General features: G+C 34.3%; 2 protein-coding genes and 2 pseudogenes across 2 annotated transcripts; 2 read left to right on the top strand and 2 right to left on the bottom strand.

Moving 5' to 3' along the window:
* Positions 1-260: 260 nt before the first annotated feature.
* Positions 261-6,216, bottom strand: LOC143635809 (uncharacterized). The gene is made up of 6 exons (XM_077103549.1): positions 5,982-6,216; positions 4,291-4,639; positions 3,102-3,186; positions 2,933-3,019; positions 1,721-1,972; positions 261-437 (listed from the first exon to the last, which is right to left on the bottom strand). The coding sequence occupies exons 1-6, from the start codon at positions 6,119-6,121 to the stop codon at positions 361-363; spliced, it is 990 nt and encodes a 329-aa protein (XP_076959664.1). The 5' UTR covers positions 6,122-6,216; the 3' UTR covers positions 261-360.
* Positions 6,217-11,203: 4,987 nt separating this feature from the next.
* LOC143635859 (uncharacterized) lies at positions 11,204-15,890 on the top strand. Its single transcript, XM_077103587.1, has 6 exons — positions 11,204-11,575; positions 11,735-12,203; positions 12,786-12,955; positions 13,577-14,281; positions 14,897-15,110; positions 15,252-15,890. The coding sequence occupies exons 2-6, from the start codon at positions 11,909-11,911 to the stop codon at positions 15,611-15,613; spliced, it is 1,746 nt and encodes a 581-aa protein (XP_076959702.1). The 5' UTR covers positions 11,204-11,575; positions 11,735-11,908; the 3' UTR covers positions 15,614-15,890.
* A 701-nt stretch (positions 15,891-16,591) lies between these two features.
* On the bottom strand, positions 16,592-17,085 carry LOC143635842 (serine--tRNA ligase pseudogene; annotated as a pseudogene).
* A 4,219-nt stretch (positions 17,086-21,304) lies between these two features.
* LOC143635841 (cysteine synthase 2 pseudogene) lies at positions 21,305-21,751 on the top strand (annotated as a pseudogene).
* Positions 21,752-22,932: the final 1,181 nt, after the last annotated feature.

Below are 22,932 nucleotides of genomic sequence, written 5' to 3'. Positions count from 1 at the left end.
TTTTATACATATATCATTACATTTGCTATTTCGCACGATATCAAAAAATGTTGAACCGTCTCATCGTGTTGTCACCTAAAGAGCAAAAAGACTTGAAGGAACTTGTACATGTCTTCTTAGTGATGCCGATCTTAAGGAGATCTATTCGATAATGGCTCGTCGGGCATAAAAAAGTTCAAAATGCAAATTTATTTTGAAGGTTTCGTGCCCAGGGAAGAAATATTCGTTAACGGTTCTCGAGCATCATTATGCACAAAACATAACTGTCAATGCCGGATCCTATTGCTTCAACAGTAATCACTACGAGTACAACCTTTGTTATAAACAATTTAACGTCACCCACAAACCAAAACGACCCCTCTAAAGTTCCAAATGATGACCATTAGTAAAACAATACGACACGATGATTGGCCCCGCCATGTCACCAAGCAAACAACCTGAAAAACAATGCAGCCATGTCAAAAATTATTAAAAATCTATGGGAGTGTTAGGATATATGTTTTAAAAAATTGCTTGATACCAAATGATATGTACAAATAGGGCCGGCTCTTTTGGTGTGCAAGTCGCACCCTCAGCCGAGGCACGTTTTATTTTTGGGCCAAAAATTATACTCCCTCCGTCCCATTATAAGTGTCCACATTTCTGTTTTTATTTGTCCCATTACAAGTGTCCACTTTCAAAATTTATTAGTCAATTTACAAGTTTACCCTTAAACACACACAACTAACATTAATAAACAATATTGATGGATCCACTTTTCAAGGGCATTATTGTCATTTGGTAAGAAAAAAAAGTAATCATTCAATCCACCTTAAACTTTGTGTTTTTCAAACCTGGACACTTATAATGGGACGGAGGGAGTGTGTGTGTGTGTGTGTGTATTTAAAAAAACTCATAAAATATAACTGGAGTTTAATCATCTTTTTTTATCGGGCCAAAATTTTTTTTTATTCATAATCCATTTAGTAAAGTTTAGGTTATTAGGCCCAAACCAAAATCTATTTGGTAAAGAATGCTAGGAGAGCTTCACGGATCACGAATCAGTGGTTAGCTGTTAATGTATTTGATTTTATTACTATATTTTTGTTATATTTATTGTTATAACGTTAATGCCGTGTAAAAAAATTAGCTTATATATTTCGTTACTCGTTAGGGCCTACGGGTACTTTTATTTAGGCGCTACCGAGGTACATAAATTCTCGGAAATGGCCATAATAATTTTTTTATTATTATTTTTGAATATTTTTTTGAGGGTTTTTGATCATAATAGAAAACCCCTCAACAAAAATTTAAAAAAAAATAATTAAAAAAATCATAACTTAAAATATAAATAAAAAAAAAAAATCTAAAAAAAAACAAAATGTTTCCGCCATTATTCTCGTTCATAAAAAAAAATCAAAACCCGGTTCGACCCTAACCTATTCCGACCCAAACCAAAACAACCCTTTTTTTAATTGACCCGTTCTGACCCAAACTCGTTTTGACCCATGACTCATTTCAACCCTTGACTCGTTCGACCCGACCCAACCCATTTGCCACCTCTAATTTTAAGTAAACTATATAAAAATGTGACTCTAATGTTTAGATTTGTGATAATATAACAGATGGTCATACTTTTTAAGTGTTACACAAAGTGTGAAAAAATAAAAAAATTATGCAGCCATTCAAAAAAATATATAAAAAAAAAGATAAATATGATATAACTTTTTTAAGTGCTTACCAACTGATTGACCAGATGACGGGCGGAAAAGAGTAGCACCAATCCCGGCTCCTATGGAAGCGAAAACTAGTGATGCCCCGCATCTAACCGTGACACCATACACCTTTTTACCAAGAACTTTGACTCGTTCCGACTGGTCAAAGTCAACATCAACATCTTCCTCATGGTTGGATTTAAAAATATCACGAACAAAACGATAACATTCAATCCCAACTTGAACAAGCCATGATGCTGTAACTCCTAAAAAGTGACCTGCTCAAACAAACCCATCGTCTTTAGTGTTTTGAGATACGTGGCGTCATTGCAAGTAAATAAAATATTTTTTCCACATGTAGAATATTAAAATTTTCGAACTTCAAATTTTAATCTAGGCACCAAAATAGAACAAACTTCAGATTTTAACTGATTTTAGCAACCAATCTCACTTTAACATATATAAAATGCATACTAGATGTGGCACTAGTTCATGTATTGCCAGCTGCAACATATTTATCATATATTATAAAAACATCATTGTTATACGTAAGTATGAATAAAGCAACTAAACTGATGGCTATATGCGAAGAAATGAAGCCAATAGCGTATTAAATTCCATTCATTAAGCAAAAAAATTTATTTCTAACACCATATATATAGTCACGTTGTACATAATCATGCATTTGCCAAAATGCTTATATAAAACACAAATACATACTAGAATGATATATTCCATTATTTGTAATACCGGTTAAACAATTTAAATCATAATCATCATCGTACTCAGTATATCCCACCAATAGCAAAGCTATGGTAGGGTCTGAGGAGGGTAAGATGTAGACAACCTTACCTCTACCCCGTAGGAATAGAGAGGCTGCTTCCGGTGAGACCCCCGGCTCGATAGTAGTTTTGCATCAAGCCTTGGACATAAGGCACATAACTCTCAATCATCATGATTGGTGCATGTACCCTTGTCTTTCGACTATCAACGCCACCACATGATGCCAGATGCCTGATTAACCTTCCACCACTTTTAACGTTATTTTCACGAGATTGGTAAAATAACGTCAAAATTAGTGCAATTTCACTTTTGCCCACCCGAGGGTTCACACATATGCAGTTTTCGGATTATAACATAATATATAAAGTATGATTAGATAATCATGCTTTTTTTTCAATAAAAACTACATTGTTCAAAACCTGAAACCAGTGAAAACACAGTGGTACATAACTGACCTCTAAATGTTGTTCTGCTGACACAGAAAAAATAAGTATAAAATGGCATTCCCCTGTTAGCTTTGCGCACCGCAGACTTTGGGATATCTAGCATAAACAATAAAAATTACATTTTTTACTATGTTATAAAAAATTAGCTTGTGACAGTAACAAGAAAGTATGTATGTACCTTTAAGAAGCTTCCATGCAGCACGCTGCGAAAAATGGTGAACAGCAAGTCGTTCTAGAACACGTCTAGTAGTAACAACACTAGTCTGAAATGAGGTATAAAATATCATCCTAATGCTTAACCATTTGAAAACAATTAAAAAAGGCAATTTCATATTAAATATCCATCCAAGACATCCAACAGTTCATAACTTCGATTATAAATACCATATTTACCCTTTCAGAACACTAAAATATCAAATATTTCCATTTCATGATAAACAAAGTAAACCAATTGCTTATAACTAAATTCCTTATAATAGAACAAAAAAGAACGTTATCGGATGAGCTCATTCACAATAATAACATCTTATTCGTTTATTCAGTAAAGTAGACTGTTATAAGTAACTGATATTTTATTTATTACAGATTGAAAAGTAACGAAAGTAATAGCGTTTTGCAAGACTAAATACAATATTATTGAACTCTGAAGAATATATATGAATATTTAAACTTTTATATTGATATATATATATATAGGATTAGGATCATGTGAGAACTATTTTGTAATTGAGAACTTTGAGAAACATTTTGGACCACAAAAAAAATTCTTTTTATAAAAAATAAAAAAATATATAAAACAAAAAAAAAACAGGAAAATAAAAAACCAAATTTTTTTATTTTTCATCCCAATTTCATAAAAAAAAATACAACAAACAAAAAAATATATATTTTTAGCAAAATTATACATATATATAATACTTATTTTTTTAACTTTTTACAAGTTATTCTTTATACACATATGTACAATTAAGATAATTGATAATTATGTAAATTGATATTAAATTAAAATATAAATATGTGTATAATTAGGGTTTTTTTTATGAAACCGCGATGAAAAATAAAATTTTTTGTTTTTTTTACTTTTTAAAAATTTTTGTTTTTTTTTTGTTTTATAATTTTTTTGAAGGAGTTTTTTTTTGGCTTAAAATGGTTCTCAAAGTTCTCAATTTCCAAAGAGTTCTCTTAGGATCCTCACCCTATATATATATATATATATATGAATTTAGTTCACGATTAAACGACCAGGCCAAGTATTATTGTTCAGACAGTTATTATACTCGATTAAAAAATGCTTGGAATCCAACTCATCCAAAACAAAATACAAACTTTAAAAACACTTTAACATGTAGAAACAAGTTAATACTTACTTCACGAAGAATTTGCTTTACTGATCTCTTGAAGGGTACAACCAAGTCAACACGATGGTCATCGGAAGAATCTGGTGAGAAATCGTCGTCGTCGTCATCTTCTACTTTAGGTACCAAAATGGGCAGATAAAATAATAAGAACGACCTCAATGTTGTTAACGCAAAGGATCTCGGTTGGAAAGCTGAAAACAATGGCTTTAGCTCAATGTAATATTCTTTTGTCCTGTAGTTGAGTGTATCATGTCTAAAGATTGTTTCGGATGCAGTCCTTAAACTCGAAAGGTAATCTTCAGTCAAAAGAGGCGGTGTCGCACCAGCATCACAATATGCAAATCTTTTTCCACTGAAACTGTTTCATTGATATGATAAATTATTAATAATTTAAACTTATATAAGCATATTGTTGTATCTGGAGCCAAAGGCCCATTCCAGATACGTGTTATCCGTGACGAGCCTCGTTGGGCATTTAACGCATTATTGCACAAGATCAGGAATTAAAGAGTCCCTCCTGACCACATTATGCAATGCATTTAACACGCATCATTTCTGTCTCATATAAAAGGAATACCCTTAAGATGAAAGAGAGGCATTAAACAAAATCTGCCTATTACTTGATACGGGCATTAATTATCATTTACTTTTGTTTCTTCCGGTCCTGTCTGGCCTGGAATACGTGTTTCAACTGTTTTAATTGTTATTCACGTTAGTTTCCCAGATCCAATCTCTCAGATTTGTTATACATAGTGTAAATTAAGCCGTTTTCGACCGAAAATTTAGGCCCGGACCCTTTTTTTTGCGTGGTAGTGTAAATTTACCCGTTTTTCATCCGAAATTTGTTATACGTAGTGTAAATTAAGTCATTTTCGACCGAAAATCTAAGCCTGGACCCCCTTTTTTTGCACGGTAGTGTAAATTTACCCATTTTTCACCCGAAATTTGTTATACTTAGTGTAAATTAAGCCGTTATCGGCCGAAAATTTGAGCCCGGCCCCGCGCTTATAATTTTTTTAAATACATTTTGAGTCCGGCCCCCGATGTCTTAGTCCAAGCTTCGCCACTGGTAACTCCGTTTGATGGATTTTCATTTCTATAGCAGTTTGTCAGCTAGAGGTGCTCAGTATTCGGATCAGACTCGCGAAACTCAAAATTTGATTCGAGGTTGTTAATCGAATTCAAATCCAGCTTCAATGTTTCAAATCAAATTCGAATTCAGTGATGGAATTCAACTCAGCTTTGAAATTTCAAAATTTGAATAATTCGAGCAATCGAAAGTCAATTCATTGAGCAATCCCAAACACTACTACAAGTTTGTACGGTTCAGTTAAGTTCGGTTAAGGCCAATAACTGAAACACGATCAGTTTCCGTTAATTCGGTTAATGGCGATAAACCAAACACTTAGGCTATCAAAAAGCCATAACCTTTTAGTTTTGATAATTCAGTTAATTGCAATAACCGAAACCATAACTGAGCATTTCAATTATCATAAAGCCATAACCGATCGGTTTCGGTTAGTTCGGTTAATCCGGTTATTTATTTCCTCAAATCGCCAAAAGTTAGGTATTCAACAACACTACCAAACCACAACAACAACAACAACAACAACAACAACAACAATAATAATAATAATAACAGAAATGAACACTATAGATCATAAATAAATCAACAAAACAGAATTGATAAAAGAATATACCCGAACAAAGCTGAAGATGCTGCGAATGGTGTGACGTAAGCTGTGGCGGCGGAGTATAAGCCGGTGGAGTGTAGGTTTTGGCCATTGAGGCTGGGGTTATTTCTCAATAGATCCATTAGTAGTATACCAATTCCCGCCATTCTTATTCTTCACTAATAATAATAATAATAATAATCAGAAGAAGCTGTTGAGATCAACGACGGGATTGGTATTTGATGCGTTTGAAACGATTGAATTAAATTCAATTGAATGCTTTCAGTTCGATTGATTGAACAAGTAGAAGAAGAAGAAGAAGAAGAAGAAGATGCTGATGAGTTTATAATAAGTTATTAAGTAGACTGAACCACGTGTAGTTTAGTGTTATGTATTGGTCTAACTAGTTGACATTACGGGTGTTCAAATTAGTTCGGTTTAAATCTGTAAAACCGTTTAAACTGATCGTCGGTTTGGTTTTACGGTTGAAAATTTTCAAACCGTAGCGAACGGTTTAAACTGAAAACGGACCGTCTATAACCGGTTTGATTTGATATATATTTTTAAAATATATATATATATCTATACTATATATAATACATCAAAGATGGACAAATGAAGACACCAAATTTTTAAGTAATTTACAACTTTTAATGTACAAGGTACACTTTATATAGCATGTAAGAGAAGGACAAACTTGTCAATTAGAAAATATGTTTTAAAATATATCAACATTGCCCCCTCAACTTTACTCAAACTTTATAAATTTAAGAAATAATTAATGATTTATACCTTATTCTTTACCTATATATTCATTTTAATTTTAATTGTTAATAACTTCCCACCAACGATTTTTCAACGACCATAACTTCTTCATACGTTAATATTCTTTATAAAAAATTACACTAAAAAAATGAGCATTTTGTTGTCTTTAATTTGGGTATGGTATTGTTATAATTTTTCAAATAAAAAAAACAACACATTACGTATGAATGTTCACAGTTCGGTTTTTAACAGTTTCTAAGTTATACAGTTAGCCAAATCGTTGGTTCGATTTTTTGTTATTGAGAACCGAAACTGAACCGTAGAAACTTTAAACTGAATCGTTACTAATGGTTTGGTTTCACGAATTAAGCTTCAATAATAAGTTTACTGTCCGGTCCGTTTTTTATGGCCATATTTCTGCATAAACCATAAACCAAACCGTTTGCTATGTTTGAACATTCAGAAACCGGCTGACCAAAAGTGATTATTAGTTCAAATGTTATTAATATTTCAAACAAACATTGAACATCCACAATTCTTACATGATTACTATGATTTTTGTTTTCCGTCGCATCGCGCGGACACCTGTATAGTGTGTATAAATATATAGTTAGACATATATAAAATTTTGTATTATATATGCTATGTAAATATACGTTACTAAATATTGATGCATATTGACAGTAATGTAACATGTGAGAGATAAATTCATAAGCAATAAGCAATAAGCAATAAGCAATAAGCAATAAGCAATAAGCAATAAGCAATATACATGAATTTATGTGTTTTCGTAGTTATTTACTTAAAAAGTTAAAATTACTTTTAAATTTAAAGCATTTGAGAATCACCATTATACGTTTGTATTATTATAACTTACGAGTAATATTGCAAAAGTCGTTAGGCGGTTTTTAGGCGGCCGACCTTCTTGGAGGGAGTACTCGGAGAGTACTCGGACATGATAAATATAAAGAAAATTAAATTTTGGGTACTATATATATTTCAAATATCATAAGTTTACTAATATTTATAACAAAATAATTGAATATCAATATAAATAAGAGAAATACATTTTTAAGCACTAAATTATTCTAAAGAAATGTTAATCATTAATTAAAAAAATGATATTCACTCTTTAATATTATAGTTATACGAATTATATTGTATTTTTTAAGTGAAAATAGACCCAAGTTAACCGACTAGATGTGATTCTGACTAATGTTGACCACATTTGAACAATTTTTAGTAACTAGGCGGAGCTAAAGAAACCCCATCGGCACCAGACCTTGTAGCGAGTACTCTTCGAGTACTCGGCCTTGTAGACCTACTTTTACAACATTGCTTACAAGTGATAAAATGTCGATAAAAGTTTTTATTCTCAAAATCGATTTATGTGTTTTGAGAATCATTATTGTTTCGTAAGTTTAATAACAAGTCATGGTTTCTTAATGTATATATCATGAAGGTTGTGTAACCATCATAAACGTCATGTTACCATGAATAGCACTTGAAAGATAAGTTTGATCACGATAACCATGTGCATACGGTTTTTTAATTATTTTTGTGGCTTCCATTTATAGAAAGTAAAACCGATACATTTTCGTGATCATGTATAGGACTGTTCAAAGAGTAAGACCCGACCCTTTTACCTAATATCCTACCTGGACCCTTTACCCTTTTAGGAAGAAACTTGGACCCGAGACCCTACCCTCTAACCAATAAAAGGGTCGGGTATAAATAAGGGTTTCAAGGGTCCAACCCTTTACCCCTTAAGACAGTAATCAAATCTCCTTTTTCTGCATTTACAAGTTACATATCTCATAAATAACTTTAATATATGAATCATAGAACAATTATACTTTATTATAATAACATAGTAAAATTTAACTTCGAAAGTTTATTAATCATTTGAACTGATGCAAGCAATATTCACATTCACAAATTACTTGTAGAGAACAATTCAGTGATTTTCATATATATGTTTCTATTCAGTAGTGTGACCCTTTATTTTTATTTTTCATAGTAGTTGGAAATTTCTGATGAATCATATATGAAATAAAAACCTCTCATAAATTTTATATTAATCGTGAATATGATGTATATCTATCTAGTAGAAGGGTCAAGGGTTTGAAAAAGGGTCGGACCCTTGAAACCCTTTTACCCTTTAAGGTGAAATTTAAATACCCTTTACCTTACCCATATTATTTATTCGGGTCTAATTAAGGGTTTTAAGAGTCGAGTAACCGGGTTTCAAGGGTCCGACCCTTATCTTGCTCACCCCTAATCATGTGCATCTTTATCGCTTCGATTATCATCCGCTCCTATTCTTGGAGCCTCTACCTTCATCGAGGCTTAGAAATGCTGGATATGATATGATAGAATATTATTAACTGATACATTTTCGTGATCATGTGTATCTTTACTGCTTCAGTTATCATCCGTTCCTATTTTTGGAGCCTATACTTTATCGAGTCTTGGAAATGCCGGATATGATAGGATGTTATGAGCTTTGAAGTTAATGCTTTACACTCTTGCCAAATCTAGGCATTGGTGTTGGCTCACTCAATCCACCATTGTTGGCATATAGGATTGAGAGACATTGATTTGTCGGTATATATAAAGTCGTTTGACAAAAGTGTATCAACTATAATGAGAAACTTAGCCTGGTTGTCAAACTAACCACTATTGAGTTGGTTTTATCGGTGCCCTTTTCTTGTGGATGAGATATTTGGAAAGTCGATGTCAACAACATCTTTCTTCATGAATAATTATCTAAGATGGTTTGCATGACAAAATATATTGTCTTTGTATGGGCTTAAACGAACATGATATTTAGTTTTCCAAGCTATTTAGTACTTACAACTCTTGTTATTTGTTATATTTTTGTTTTTTTTAAAGTGGATAACTTTTATCATTATATAGAAACATAGATATTACATCAACATAGTAGGTAAGCGGGCAACAAGCTGCTCTGCCACCCCTTTTTGAATTGCAAACCCTAACCTGAATTTTGGTGTATGAGTTGTACATACTTACTTCATTTTAAGTCTTTTTATTTTAAACCCTGTATTTTTTATTTTTACCTTTAACTCCTATACGTTTTATATCTTACAAGTTTGTCATAAAGCATTTTTATTTTTAACCTCAACACTTTTTCACTTTAAACTTTGATCATCAATATTTTTCATCTTTTACAAATTTACGTATAACGTTTCGGTCTAAATTTTGCGTGTGCACGCCGCGACAGGCGTAAGTGGTTCAACGTTTTTATGTCTATTTTCCCCTTTTAACAACTCGTCATAATGGGTTGGTCATAAGTTAACTTAGAAACCTGTTTGAAATCAATTACGTAGAAACCGGTTTTGAACCGATTGAAACCTTATGTTCGGAACCGGCTTGTAATTTTCTCCACCAAAACCAAAACCGAATAAAAACCGAACCACAACTGATCATAACTTGGTCAAGAAACCGATTTCAACCTAAACCCAAACTGATCATAAACCCGTTTTAACTTTTGTTAATCAAACCGAACTGGTTTGAATCCAACCCGGTCTATGCACCTCTAACTCTAAGACTTATCTCCATGGTAGGGGGCATCGATGCCCTTCTGCATAACGCCCCGTTGTGGTTTAAAGCCCCTTGGGCGCCCCGATACACACACACACATATATATATGTATGCGTGTGTGTATGAGAGGGAGACATACACGTGGCCCCACCACCACTTCCTCACCACGCCCATCGTCTGAACCATGCCCCTCCCGTCGGCACCCCTCAGCAGTGTTTGGCGTCCAAAAAGGTCTCCCAAAGGCACCCATAGAGGACAACTAACTAGTTTATGTATATTAGAGGTGGACAACCCGACCCGAAAACCGAACCGGTTTGAAGCCGATTATGTAGAAACCGGTTTGGAACCAATTGAAAACCGTTGGTTTGGAACCGGTTTGTAGTTTTCTCCATCAAAACCGATTACAAACCGGTTAACCGAACCAAAACCGGACAAAAATCGGTCAAAACCCGAACCGAAACCGATCAAAACCCGACTGAAATCGATCGTAACATGGTAAGAAACTAGTTTCAACTCAAACCGTAACCGATCGTAACATAGTAAAAAACCACTTTTGATTTTTGTTGACCAAACAAAACAGGTTTTTAACCCAAACCGATTTTAAGTTTTAAACCGGTTTGTACACCTCCGATGCTTATCATCATGCGGTTACAACCGGCCACCAAATGCAGATTTTGCTTGGTGTCATCTAATGGGCCCACAGGGTTATTATACTCAGTAAACTTGCTGCCTCCTCTTCACCATTCACATCAATGTAAACCCTCACCTTCCAATATCATCATCTTCATCTCTTCATAGTTTCTTGCCTCTTCACCACCACCACCACCACCACCACCACCTGCAAATTTCCAAATTTACCCTTCTTGCCCACCACTATCTTTATACCCATATATGCACAGCTGCACACACACACACACACCACCATACTCTTTACAAAGCCAAGTTTCTTAGACTGTTTCTTGAACCTAAACCCACCATCAAACCACCATAAAGCTGTGACCTTTAGTCTTATCAAGACACCTACACATGGTTCTCACAAGGGTTTTCAAAGTTTTGACCTTTTTGTAACCTGGGTCAGAATTCTTTTGACTTATTACAGTCAGATCTTCAAGAATTAGTTTAAAGTTTGGATCTTTTTTAGTTTTGCAACATACCCACTTCTTGTTTCTTGATTTTTTTCTTGATTTTTAGGGTTTTTTTAAAGATTTTGGGTATGTATTTGTTAAGGATTTGGTGTTTTTAGCTTAAAATTGTGCAAGATTGTTCCTTTTGACCTAAATATTCATCTTAAGGTTTCAAGAATTTTTTTCTTGATTTTTAGGGTTTTATTCAAGATTTTTGGTATGTATTTGTTAAGGATTTGGTGTTTTCTAGCTTAAAGTTGTGCAAGATTGTTCCTTTTGACCTAAATATTCATCTTAGGGTTTAAGAATTGTAGGGTAAATTGTTAGTTGTTAGATGTTTATAAGGGGTTGGGTGTTGGTTACAATGCTACTTTAGTAAATTAGGGTTTTTTTAATTTTTTTAATCTTTAATTTTTATTTTTATTATGTTTTTGGTTCTAAACTTCTAATATGTCCTGTTAGTGAAGTGGGCATATTTAGATTATTATTATTTATAAAAACATGGCTGTGAATAGTCAATGTTTTGTGGAATGGAAAGAACAATATGTTTCGAAAGAAAGGGGTAAAAGGGTAGTTCACTATTTCTTGAAAGACGTTTGGGGTGAGTCAGTTTTAGCGGTTGTGGGAACCGAAAGGAGTGTTAGGCATATGCTTTATGTGGTTGCTGAGGAGTTCTTGAAAGCCAACGAGGCCGAGAGTTCGGTCATGGTAGGGTACAGATGGAGGTCAAGGAGAGAGGTTGTGAATTGGCTTACTTCTATGTTATCAAAACAGAATGTGCAAGGTGAACATTTTAGTAAGTTTCTTGAATTCTTACTAAGCTGTTGCGTACATTGTACCTTGAAATGTTTATAAATGTTCCGCCATTGTTTTTTCTCTATACTGTACTTGAAACTTTATGTATGTTGTCATGTTCATGTTGAGAAGCTTGTTTTGTAACTTTTAATGATATATTAACAAGTTGTGGTGTGAAAGGGTATATATGTCATTCTACATTTATCGCAATGATCGGTTTTTTATCGGTGTTCAATGGTAGTATTCAACTGGATTTGTTACATGGGTTTATAGGTCTTAAAATGTCTTATTTTTGGATAACATTTTTTGAAATTTTGTTGGTTGGAAAGGCTGTTTTGGATTATAAACATCTACAAAATATCATAAAGATTTGAGATGACGTTTTGTTTGTCGTGTTTTTGTGTCGTATGATTTTTCTCAATATTGGGGCGGTCTTCCATAAATATAATAAAATCTACCAATTTCTATAAATGTGTGGTATTTTAAAGGCGATTTTTCCGATGTCTAGAAAAATGTTGTGCATTGTGCTATCTCCGTGAAGTTTCTAAAGTAGTAACAAAGTTTATATTAATTTTTAATGCAGTGTCCCCTAAAAGTGATCACATCTCGGGAGTTGGTGCTTCATTTCAGAATCGGCTTGCAAGAAATTTAAACACACGGGTACCGGATATAGTGTGGTCAGGTGCATCGTGGATCTGCGGTAAACAACTCAAACATTTCCCAGCATTTTGCAGAAACGGGATTACAATAGTGGTAAGTTTGTTACTTTTGGTTTACTCTATATATTCACTTTTTATATAAATGCTATATCAGTCATAGTTAACATATATGAATCATATATGTTTCATTTAAAAAGTGGACAAATGTGAAAACAGAGACGTAAAACAATAAAATGGAAGTCTTTTTTTTTAATAATAATATTTAGTTTTCCACATAGAGCTTGTTAGGTTGTGCATAGAGAAACACATATGGTAGTATTTGCTTTAAATATTTTAAAGAGTAAACTGCGGTTTTCGTCCTTGTGGTTTGTCCAAATCTGCGGTTTTAGTCCTTTTTATCCTTTTTATCTCCAAATAAAACCCTAACCCTAATTCGCAAGCCCCCTCGCGTGAGGGGCTGAGGTGTATTAGGAGGGGGGAGGGAAGGACAAAATTGCCCCTCGCGTGAGGGGCACAATGATGAGTTTAACGATCAGATTTAACGGGGTTAGTGGGGTCGGGTTTAATTGCAAGTGAAATGAAACCTCAGGGACAAAAATCGCAAATTTTAAATTATTGGACTAAAACCGCAGATTTGGACAAACCACATGTACGAAAATCGCAGTTTACTCTGTTTTAAATTTCTAGGCATAATTAAATTGTGTAAAATTTTCAGGTGCAATCATTTGTTTATGTTATGGCCGAAGAGGAAAAATCTCACCTTGCATATCTTGAAGATATGTACGAAGACCGAAAAGGTCAGAAGAAAGTCAAAGTCCGATGGTTTCATCACAGTCAAGAAGTACAAGCTGTCATTACCCTTAAAAGTCCTCACCTAAAAGAGGTTTTCATCACACCTTACGCACAGGTCATCAGTGCCGAGTGTGTGGACGGTCTGGCCCTTGTTTTGGCCCGTGAACATTACGAGAAATGCGTGTTCACGCTTCCGGAAGATTTATTGAACCGGGTCCATCTTTGTTGGAGACAATTTAAAAACAACCGTGTGAAACCGTTTAAAACGAGTAAATTAGGTGGTTACTATGACCAGCCTGTTTTTTCGGTTTTTGATACTGATATTCTTGAAGATGACGAGAATAGCCCGGGAGGTAAAAGATTTAGAAGTTCTAGAGGGCGACAGGTGGCGTTGTGTGATTCGTCTAGCTTGGATGAGGTTTTGAGAAGAAAGCTTATTCCAAAGTACGTGAAGAATCGGGATTCGGATGCCGTGTTTATAAAGGTTAATGAGAAGATAGAATTATTGTGTTTGGATAGTGGGATTCGTGGATGCTGGTTTAGATGTACCGTACTGCAAGTTACCAAGAGACGGTTAAAAGTACAATACGATGATTTGAAGGATGAAGGTGGAAGCGGTAATCTTGAGGTATGTGATTGTCGATAAATTTCTTCTTTTTAAGTCTTCTTTATGTTTATGAAAGCGGTGTGCATACTGCATAGGTCTGTTTTGGGCCCAAACCGAAACAAAACCGAGAATTTATTTTTTGTGTTTTTGAAAATTGTTCGTTAATTTTTCCGGTTTGACCATTTGGGCTTGAAATGCTCGGGCCGAAAATTTTTTGTTCAAAATAGTGAGTTTGGGCCTGAATTTTTTAAATTAATAGTTGATTCGTCGATCAATTTCTTCTTTTAAGTCTTCTTTTTGTTTATGGAAGCGGTGTGCATAGGTCTGTTTTGGGCCCAAGCCGAAACAAAACCGATAATTTATTTTTTGTGTTTTTGAAAATTGCTCTTTTTTTTTCGGTTTTACCATTTGGGCTTGAAAAGCTCGGGGCGAAATTTTTTTGCTAAAAATAGTGAGTTTCGGCCTGAATTTTTATATATTAATATTTGAATCTTACACATTTGAAACTAATTTTTTTGGGCCATACCGTTTATCAGTTTCTTATAATTTACTTAAAATCGTTGTTACTGCGGCTTTTTGTTTTTCTTATAATTTACTTAAAATCGTTGACTTTTTGACTTTTTTTCTTCTTTAAAGGAATGGGTTCCGGCTTTTAGAATAGCCATGCCTGATAAACTTGGGATAAGATGCTCGGGCCGGCCCATCGCAAGGCCCGCTCGCGTGGAAAGTGAAACAAACGATGCTTTCGAGGTTGGGTCCCCAGTAGATGGGTGGTGGAGCGACGGGTGGTGGGAAGGGGTTGTGACCGGCGTTAACGCATCCAATGGGGATCTTCAAGTCTATATTCCCGGTACGTTTCTTGATTATATTTATAGAAAAAAACCTTAGCTTTATATTTTGGCTCGTACTTTTAATGACCCGTTTCAACCCGTGACCCAAAAACCCTGTTAATATTGTATTTTCGCTTGACGGTTTTTTTTTTTTTTTACAGGTGAAAATTTGTTTCTTGAACTAGACAAAAAGAACATTAGGGTTTCAAGAGATTGGGTTGGAGACCATTGGGTTGATCTAGAAACAAAACCCGACATTCTCTCGTTGATTCCCGCCAATATTAACGAAATCAAGCCCGGAACTTTCCCATTTTTATCCATAGAAAACGCCAATATTAATGAAGTCAAGCCCGAAACTTTCCCATTTTTATCCAAAGAAAACCCTGAACCCGTTGGCCCGCTTGAGCCCGTCAACGGTGGTGACTTGGGCCATGAAAAAGAAGACGACCCGAGTTCAGCCCGTGATGATGATTTACAAGTTGGTGAAAAAGGAGAGCATACAAGCGAAAACATGGAAGCTTGATTACCCAAAAACCGAATGGCGTTTATGTAAGTAAGTGACAAAAGTGAGGGTAGATTTGTATTTTTTTACTGATTTGTTTTAGGGAACACCTAACTAGGAGAAAGAGAGACACCCTATGGTGGTTGTCTCCAAATTTGTAAGTTTTCTTTTAGTAAAAAAGCAACTAGTTCTTGAGCCGGAATGCTTTGATGACTTGTACATTGTGCATTGAAAGATGTACGTTAGTCGTGTGAAAAAATGCGGGACCTTTTGATGTACCATTGTTGATTAGGTTATGAATTATGATTATTGTTTATTATGTTTTTGCTCTTGTTGTATGTTCTAGGTAGGGGTGTTTATGGGGCGGTTTATAACATATTCGTTTACCGTTATAAGGGAGTTTATGGGGGTGTCAAACAGGCAACAAACTGCGCAAACTGTTTTTGATGAAATTTTGGGTCGAAGTTATAGTTATTTTTTTTTACATTGTAATGGAATGCAAATAGGCAAACTCGGTTAGTTGGGTTAAACTCGAAATGGAAGCTACTAACCTTGCATATTGGTTGATTAATTAACATGTTTTAGCTAACTCCCCTTGTTCGGTTGACATTTTAGTGGACCGACCGTTTACATGTAAAAGTGTTTGGATGTGGTTGGTTTAGAAACGGTCGTGTGCCGGATAGATTGGTCGGATGTCAGTTCTAAACAGCTAGATCCGAGTGTTTAGAAAAGTGGCCATTTTGGGTAATTTTTAGTTTTAAAGGGATGGTCAAGGAATCTTGTTGGTAAAAAGAATTATTTTGATGTTTTTCATACATGTAATTATAATAAATTTAAGAACACTTGTATGTGCATATAAATTTTATTACTAAATATTTAACAAAAGTTAACTTTTAGCAAATATGTCATAGAGTATGTTAAATACAAGTATCAATGATAATTATTTGAGGCAAACAATTCTTCAATCAATACCCAAATCAACTTCAACAATCTTTTTCATCACTCCTCCTTTGTCCGGAAATCCAAGAAAGTTTTACCACCCATGAACGGCTGTAAAACTTGCGGTATTGCAACACCTTTTTCTGTCTGGTAATTCTCTATAGTGCAACAAAGCGTCCTCTCGGTTGCGATTAGAGTTGAGTTTAAAAGATGACAGTATTGCTTCACCTGTTCATTACCTGCAAATGTAGTAACTTATATTTATTTTTGTATTTTATTAAACAAAAAATCGGTTATATTAACTTATAATGTAATTAATAAGACATGTATGTTGAATAAGATAATAATGAAAGAAAACAAACCTTTTGTCCATATCTAATTTCCAACTTTCTAAACTGATAATCTGTGCAATATGAACACGACACGAGTTCTCTGTAAGTTTTGGATGCAGGAAACCATGCTTCCAAGTCATACTTCTTCGTTGCAGCTTCATATAATGAACTTGTCGAATCTACTTCACAACCCGCAACTTGGAGTTTGGTTATTTTTCTCATAATTGTTTACAAAGGAAAGGCTCCGAGTATTTCACAATCAAACCATTTTTAAAAGCTTGCTTGACATCGTTTGTCCGCCTAGTATAAATATTATAAACATTAACTTTGATTAGCACATGTGGATTCGACACCTTACTTGCCTAAGCTAGTAGATGTATTCTATAAATGTTTTTGATTGACTTTTCGACATCGATCAATAAAGCATGCATTTTTCAAACCATTGATAGAGAATATGGGGAGCACTGACATGTGTCAGTTTGTGATTGGTTGTTGAAAACTCACGGGGAATTTCCCAATGTCATGTGGAAGACGGATTTCGAGGGCTATTTTGAGAATTTTTAAATTTGGAGGGCTATTTTGAGGATTCCTTCTTCTAAAAATGGCCATTTTGAGAATTTTTCCTTTAAAAATGATAAATGTAATATTATTCCTATAATAAATGTGAAATTAATTTTTCCAACCCTTAGCATTAAATAGAAATTATTTTGTATTTAATACGTATGTTTTAACATTATTATTCTAAATATAAAAAGAAAACTAATTATTACATTATACTTATGATGTTTGCATGTTTAGTGAGTTTTGGATTCTTGCTATTAAATAAAAAAACAACTTTGTTGTGACCACTGATTGGTTGTTGAGATTGGAATCCTATCGTACAAGAAATAATGAAAAAAGACAATAAAAAGAAAGATAAAATATTAAAAACTAAATAAGGATAGATTAAAATTAAAATAATGAAACGTAGGAGAACGCGCGCCTAATATAACACATATCTGTAGTGGAAAATGTCAAAACGCTATCACCTTCCTTCTCCATTGGTTGCATACGTTAGACAACCAGGACATATCGCGTCAAAGAATCTACTGGTGTATAAAATTATCAATCTATTTAATGCTCAAATTCAGAGAAATTAATTGTGATATCTTATTCATTAAATATTTTTGTAATTAAAAAAACATTATAAATACATTTATCGACAGGGTCATAGTTTTGCACAATTCTGTTACAATAATTTTACTTGAAATGGAGAAAAATATAATGTTTTTTATGATTCTTTACATGCTTTGTTCAACTCTTATGACTTGTATGGCTTTTCCCCCGCAAGGCCTATGGTATTTCTTTGTTGCCATATTGTTTTCCAAATGATAATGTTGTTTTATTTGTTTATTAATATTTTAAAACCTTTCTTTTTTTTGTTAACAAGCAGGTGCTGAGTTTTGTGGTTATTCTGTTGATCATGCACCAAAACTTTGTGATTTTTCCATATGTGCACAGGAATGCCTTAAATATGTGCCGAAAACGCAAACCATATATAGTGCATTTTGTCGTGGTACTTTTTGCGTTTGTTGCTCCTATGGATTAGGATGTCCCAATTTTTAAGTAGATTATATTAAATAATCTAAATAATATGTTTAATTTATATGAAATGTATGAATATTTCTTGTGTTTCAGTTTTTTACACGGATTATTAAAAATTTACGAATGGTATTTGCCCAAAAAAATGCTAAAGCAAGTAGTACAAAAGAAAGCTTAGTCGAAGTAACATATAATAAAAACATTAGCAAACATCAAAACACACCTTATTTATCAAATATTACAAGTTTTCGCGTAACGTTATTTTAAAACGCTAGCATTCTCATGTAAAATCTTATGCATGCACTCAAAAATCATTAAAAACGTTAGAAGCGGTAAGCAATTACGAATTCCATAAGCTAGATCGAATGTCTTACTTGCTTACGTCGAAAGAAAAAAGATAATTCATAACCAATTCCACAATATTATGCAGACGTTAGGGTTTTAATAACAACACAATTCCTTTGTTCGCATTTATACAAAACGGTACAACAACGGTTTACGGAAAATTGGATATATATATATAGGGGAATGTTAAGATAAAAAGTTAATACCACTAAATTCTTGAGAACTCATAAAAATCACTTTTAAACACTATTTTTTTTTCATTTTTATATGTTATTTATCTTTATCAAAACAAAAAGAAATTGACAAATATATGGAATTCGCGAGAAATTGCATATACGTAGCTTGTAAATCTACATATATTTACCTCATAGGAGATACATGCGTATGCTTCTGAAATCTACATATTTTTAAATCTCTTTTTGGTTTTGACAAGAAAAATAAGAACACATGAAAATAATAAAGGCATTAAGCCTATTATCCATTTGACACTAAAAAAATTCGTGTCAATTTTGACCAATTTAGAAAGTTGAGAGACCCATTTGTAATTTAGTCAATGTAAAATCTGCGGTTAAAAATGAAAATTCTTATTCTGAAACCATAAAACCTGGAGGACCGCCAAGAATCGTTGAGGACCTCCAAGGAATTTTAGAATTGGGTGAAGGACCGCCAAGAAGCGTGACGGTCCGTTAAACGCTTCAAACATGTGTTCAACACATGTTCAACACGTGACGGTCCACCAAGCGTTTCACCTACCAAACTTTGATTCTCTAGATATCTTGTGAAGGTTTAAGCATTTCTTTTTTTTTCTTTCATGAAACATGAAAATTTTTAATTTGTTTATAAAGCAGATAAGGATGATTTAAGCTTGCTACATCAAATAAGGGTGTGTTTAGGATTGCTTATTTAAGTGAAAAATGACTTTTTGCTAAAAGAACTTATAAACTTATAAATTTTTTAAAAGAAGTTAACAAAAAAATGTTTGGATTAGCTTATGTATTGGGGGAAACCAAAATGATTAAAAAAGACACTTTTTTTTAGTGAGTGTAATGAGTTTTGAGGGTTAGAGGGGTGTAATATGTAATTCAAACCCATTAAGTTAATAAGTTACACATTCCTAACTTTTCAAAACCCCTTTAATTTGTCTTGTCCAAAAGTTAAAATCCATAAGGCCTTATGGTTTGCCAAACACCTTATACCTCTTATTAACTTTTCAAAAAGTTTATAAGTTATAAGTTGATGAAAATAATGAATCCCAAACACACCCTAAATAAGAGTAAAGTGTTATTTTCGTTTTTGTGGTTTGACAAATAATGCGATTTTAGTCCAAAAAGTTTATGTTTTGCATATGGACAATCCACGTTTCCCAATTTTTGCCAATTACATTCAAATCACTAACCCGTTAAATTTAATCCTTAAGTCAGGGGTAGACATGTCTTTTCATTATTTTTTTATTATAAATTTATAATACTTATTTCAATGAATTACGGTTTTCGTCCATGTGGTTTGTCCAAATCTGCGGGTTTAGTCTAATATTTCAACTTTGCAATTTTCGTCCCTATCATTTTTTTGATTTTCGTCCTCGTAGTTTCAATTCACTTGCAATTAAAACCGAAATTATTAACAACGCTAAGTCTGGTCGTTAACTCATCTGCGCGCCCCTCACGTGACGACCGGTTTTGTCGTTTTTCTCACCAAATAAACCTCATGTGAATAACACACTGATAAGTTTAACGATCCGACTTAACGAGATTAGTGAATTAAAAAAAAAACCTGTGGGCTAAACCCATCACATTATTATTATTATTATTATTATTTCGGCCCAAAGTCTTCAACCAACTAATAACCAACCAAACAAACGCCGCCGTAACCGTTACCGGAGTTAACCTCCGGCCACCGTAAGATGCTTCCACAGGCGAATATAGCCAAAATCATAGCCTCTATCTCAGTATCCTTATGTTCTCTATACATAATAACAAGCAGCCGCCGTCGGTCAACGAAAGTCAAAACCCTAACGGACAACAAACGGAAGAGTAACGGCGTCGTTGGCGCCATTGGAAACACTCCGCTTATTAGGATTAATAGCCTCTCAGATGCCACTGGCTGTGAAGTAATTATTATTATTATTAATTCATTTTTTTAATTACGAGAACGCTCGGTTCATTTGAAACTCTTTTTTTAAAGCTCGAGGTTGACTCGTGAGTTGCTTTTTTCAAGTTTGGGCTCGGCTGGTTTATTATTTATCAATATTTATGTATGTTTTTAATTATTTTTATGTATTTTGATATAAACGGTAAACAAGGCTAAGCTCAGCTGGAGTTATGTGCCTTATGTCCAAGGCTTGATGCAAAACTACTATCGAGCCGGGGGTCTCACCGGAAGCAGCCTCTCTATCCCTATGGGGTAGAGGTAAGGCTGTCTACATCTTACCCTCCTTAGACCCTACCATAGCTTTGCTATTGGTGGGATTTACTGAGTACGATGATGATATGTTTTTTCTAATTTGTGAATCGATTACATGATAGTAATATGCTTTTCAAGTTTTTTTATAGCTTCCGGTGACACCAAGTTTGGTTTTATTTTTCAGTCTGAAATATTAGAGGCCCTTGGAGCAACAGTTGAGAGGGTTCGGCCGGTCTCAATAACTCACAAAGATCATTTTGTTAATATTGCAAGAAGAAGGGCGTTAGAAGCAAATAAACTCGCATTGCAGAGCATGAATCAAACAGAAACCAAAAATGTTACAAATTCAAATGGATATTTGTTAGAAAAAGAGTATAAAGGTGGATTCTTTGCAGATCAGTTTGAGAATTTGGCAAACTACAGAGCTCATTATGAAGGAACTGGACCTGAGATTTGGGAGCAGACCGGTGGCAAATTGCATGCTTTCGTTGCAGCTGCCGGTACAGGTGGCACAGTGGCTGGTGTTTCTCGTTATCTGAAGGTCTGCGATCTAACAGTTTGAGATTTGTTTTTAGTAACTAATATTAATTTAGGTGTAAAATAGAAACCAGCTAACAGTTTATAATCGATTTTAGCAACCAGCCTCAACTTAATAGGTTTTATCTGTAAATTGCTGATGTGGCAATGGCTGATGCCATTTAAGATGCTACATATTCTAGAAGGCTTATGTGAACAAAATCAAACATAAAACTAATTTACATGTTTTGAAAAAACTATCTTGTTTTTTATGCATATTTTCATTGAAAATAATCATCAAATATCAAATCAGAGCGTATACACTAAAATGATAAATAAGATGACACGTCAGCAGTGTTTGATAAATCTGCGAAGGCTACTTATTACTGGTCGAATCGTTCTGTTGCTATAAGCGGTAATTAAATGTGATTTTGTCATATGAAGAAACGTGGATCGGCTCACTGGTAGACGATCAACTTTCCTCGGGTATGAGTGTGCTATATCACCGATGGTTCTCCGGAGTATGAATTCTTCCACCTACAAAATGAGCAGCACCGTGAACTTACCCCTCAGAAAGGGACAGAGGGGTCCTCTTTGGGGTAACCCTCCGGTGTGAGAATAAGAGATTGTAGGAGAAGAAAATAATAATCTGAGAGTGAGTAAGGATTTAGAGTGTATTTTCTTGCTTACCTCCCCTTGTGGAGGTGGTGTGGTATTTATAGTGTTAGGGTTTCCAATGATTGGGCTCAGATCCCATTAGGGCCTTTTTGGCCTCCTCCTATTGCTTCGCGCCACGTGTCCTTAGGACACCTGGTGCTTTTTCATTGATTATTCTCTGACCAAGGTATTTCACCTGACCCATGTGCAATCACGTGGTAGCACATGGGTTTTGCTGAGTTGTCCACCTTTCATTGGCAGCTGTCAACATCAGCATATTCTTTATTCCTTAAAGGATACCTTCTGGAAGGTTGTCTGATGAGCACAATCAGGGTTGTCCTTATCCTGATTTGGATAAGGACGAGGTTGATTATGTGCATGTGTGATATGCGCCTATCCTGAGGATGCGCGAGGTCTTCTCTTTATTCTCACGCGCAGATGTTTCATGCGCAGATGTTTCATGCGTGAGCATATGTGATATGCGCCACGCGCAGATGTGATATGCGTGAGCATATATGATGCGTGAGCATATGTGATATGCGCCACGCGCAGATGTGATATGCGTGAGCA

This window comes from Bidens hawaiensis, unplaced genomic scaffold (genome assembly GCF_021521415.1).
Source record: "Bidens hawaiensis isolate Kalapana, Puna unplaced genomic scaffold, B.hawaiensis_p1.1 tig00007737_1, whole genome shotgun sequence".
Taxonomy (NCBI): domain Eukaryota; kingdom Viridiplantae; phylum Streptophyta; class Magnoliopsida; order Asterales; family Asteraceae; genus Bidens; species Bidens hawaiensis.
The sequence above is the reverse complement of the archived record's forward strand: the minus strand, read 5'-3'. Positions and strand labels throughout refer to the sequence as shown.

Coding starts and splice junctions, on each gene's coding strand:
- LOC143635809 (XM_077103549.1), bottom strand. CDS start 6,121: ATGGCGGGAATTGGTATACTACTAATGGATCTATTGAGAAATAACCCC. Junction 3,020..3,101: donor TGCATGGAAGCTTCTTAAAG/GTACATACATAC, acceptor TGTTTATGCTAG/ATATCCCAAAGTCTGCGGTG. Junction 438..1,720: donor GTCATCTGGTCAATCAGTTG/GTAAGCACTTAA, acceptor ATTGTTTTTCAG/GTTGTTTGCTTGGTGACATG.
- LOC143635859 (XM_077103587.1), top strand. CDS start 11,909: ATGGCTGTGAATAGTCAATGTTTTGTGGAATGGAAAGAACAATATGTT. Junction 12,204..12,785: donor TGTGCAAGGTGAACATTTTA/GTAAGTTTCTTG, acceptor TTTTTAATGCAG/TGTCCCCTAAAAGTGATCAC. Junction 12,956..13,576: donor GAAACGGGATTACAATAGTG/GTAAGTTTGTTA, acceptor TAAAATTTTCAG/GTGCAATCATTTGTTTATGT.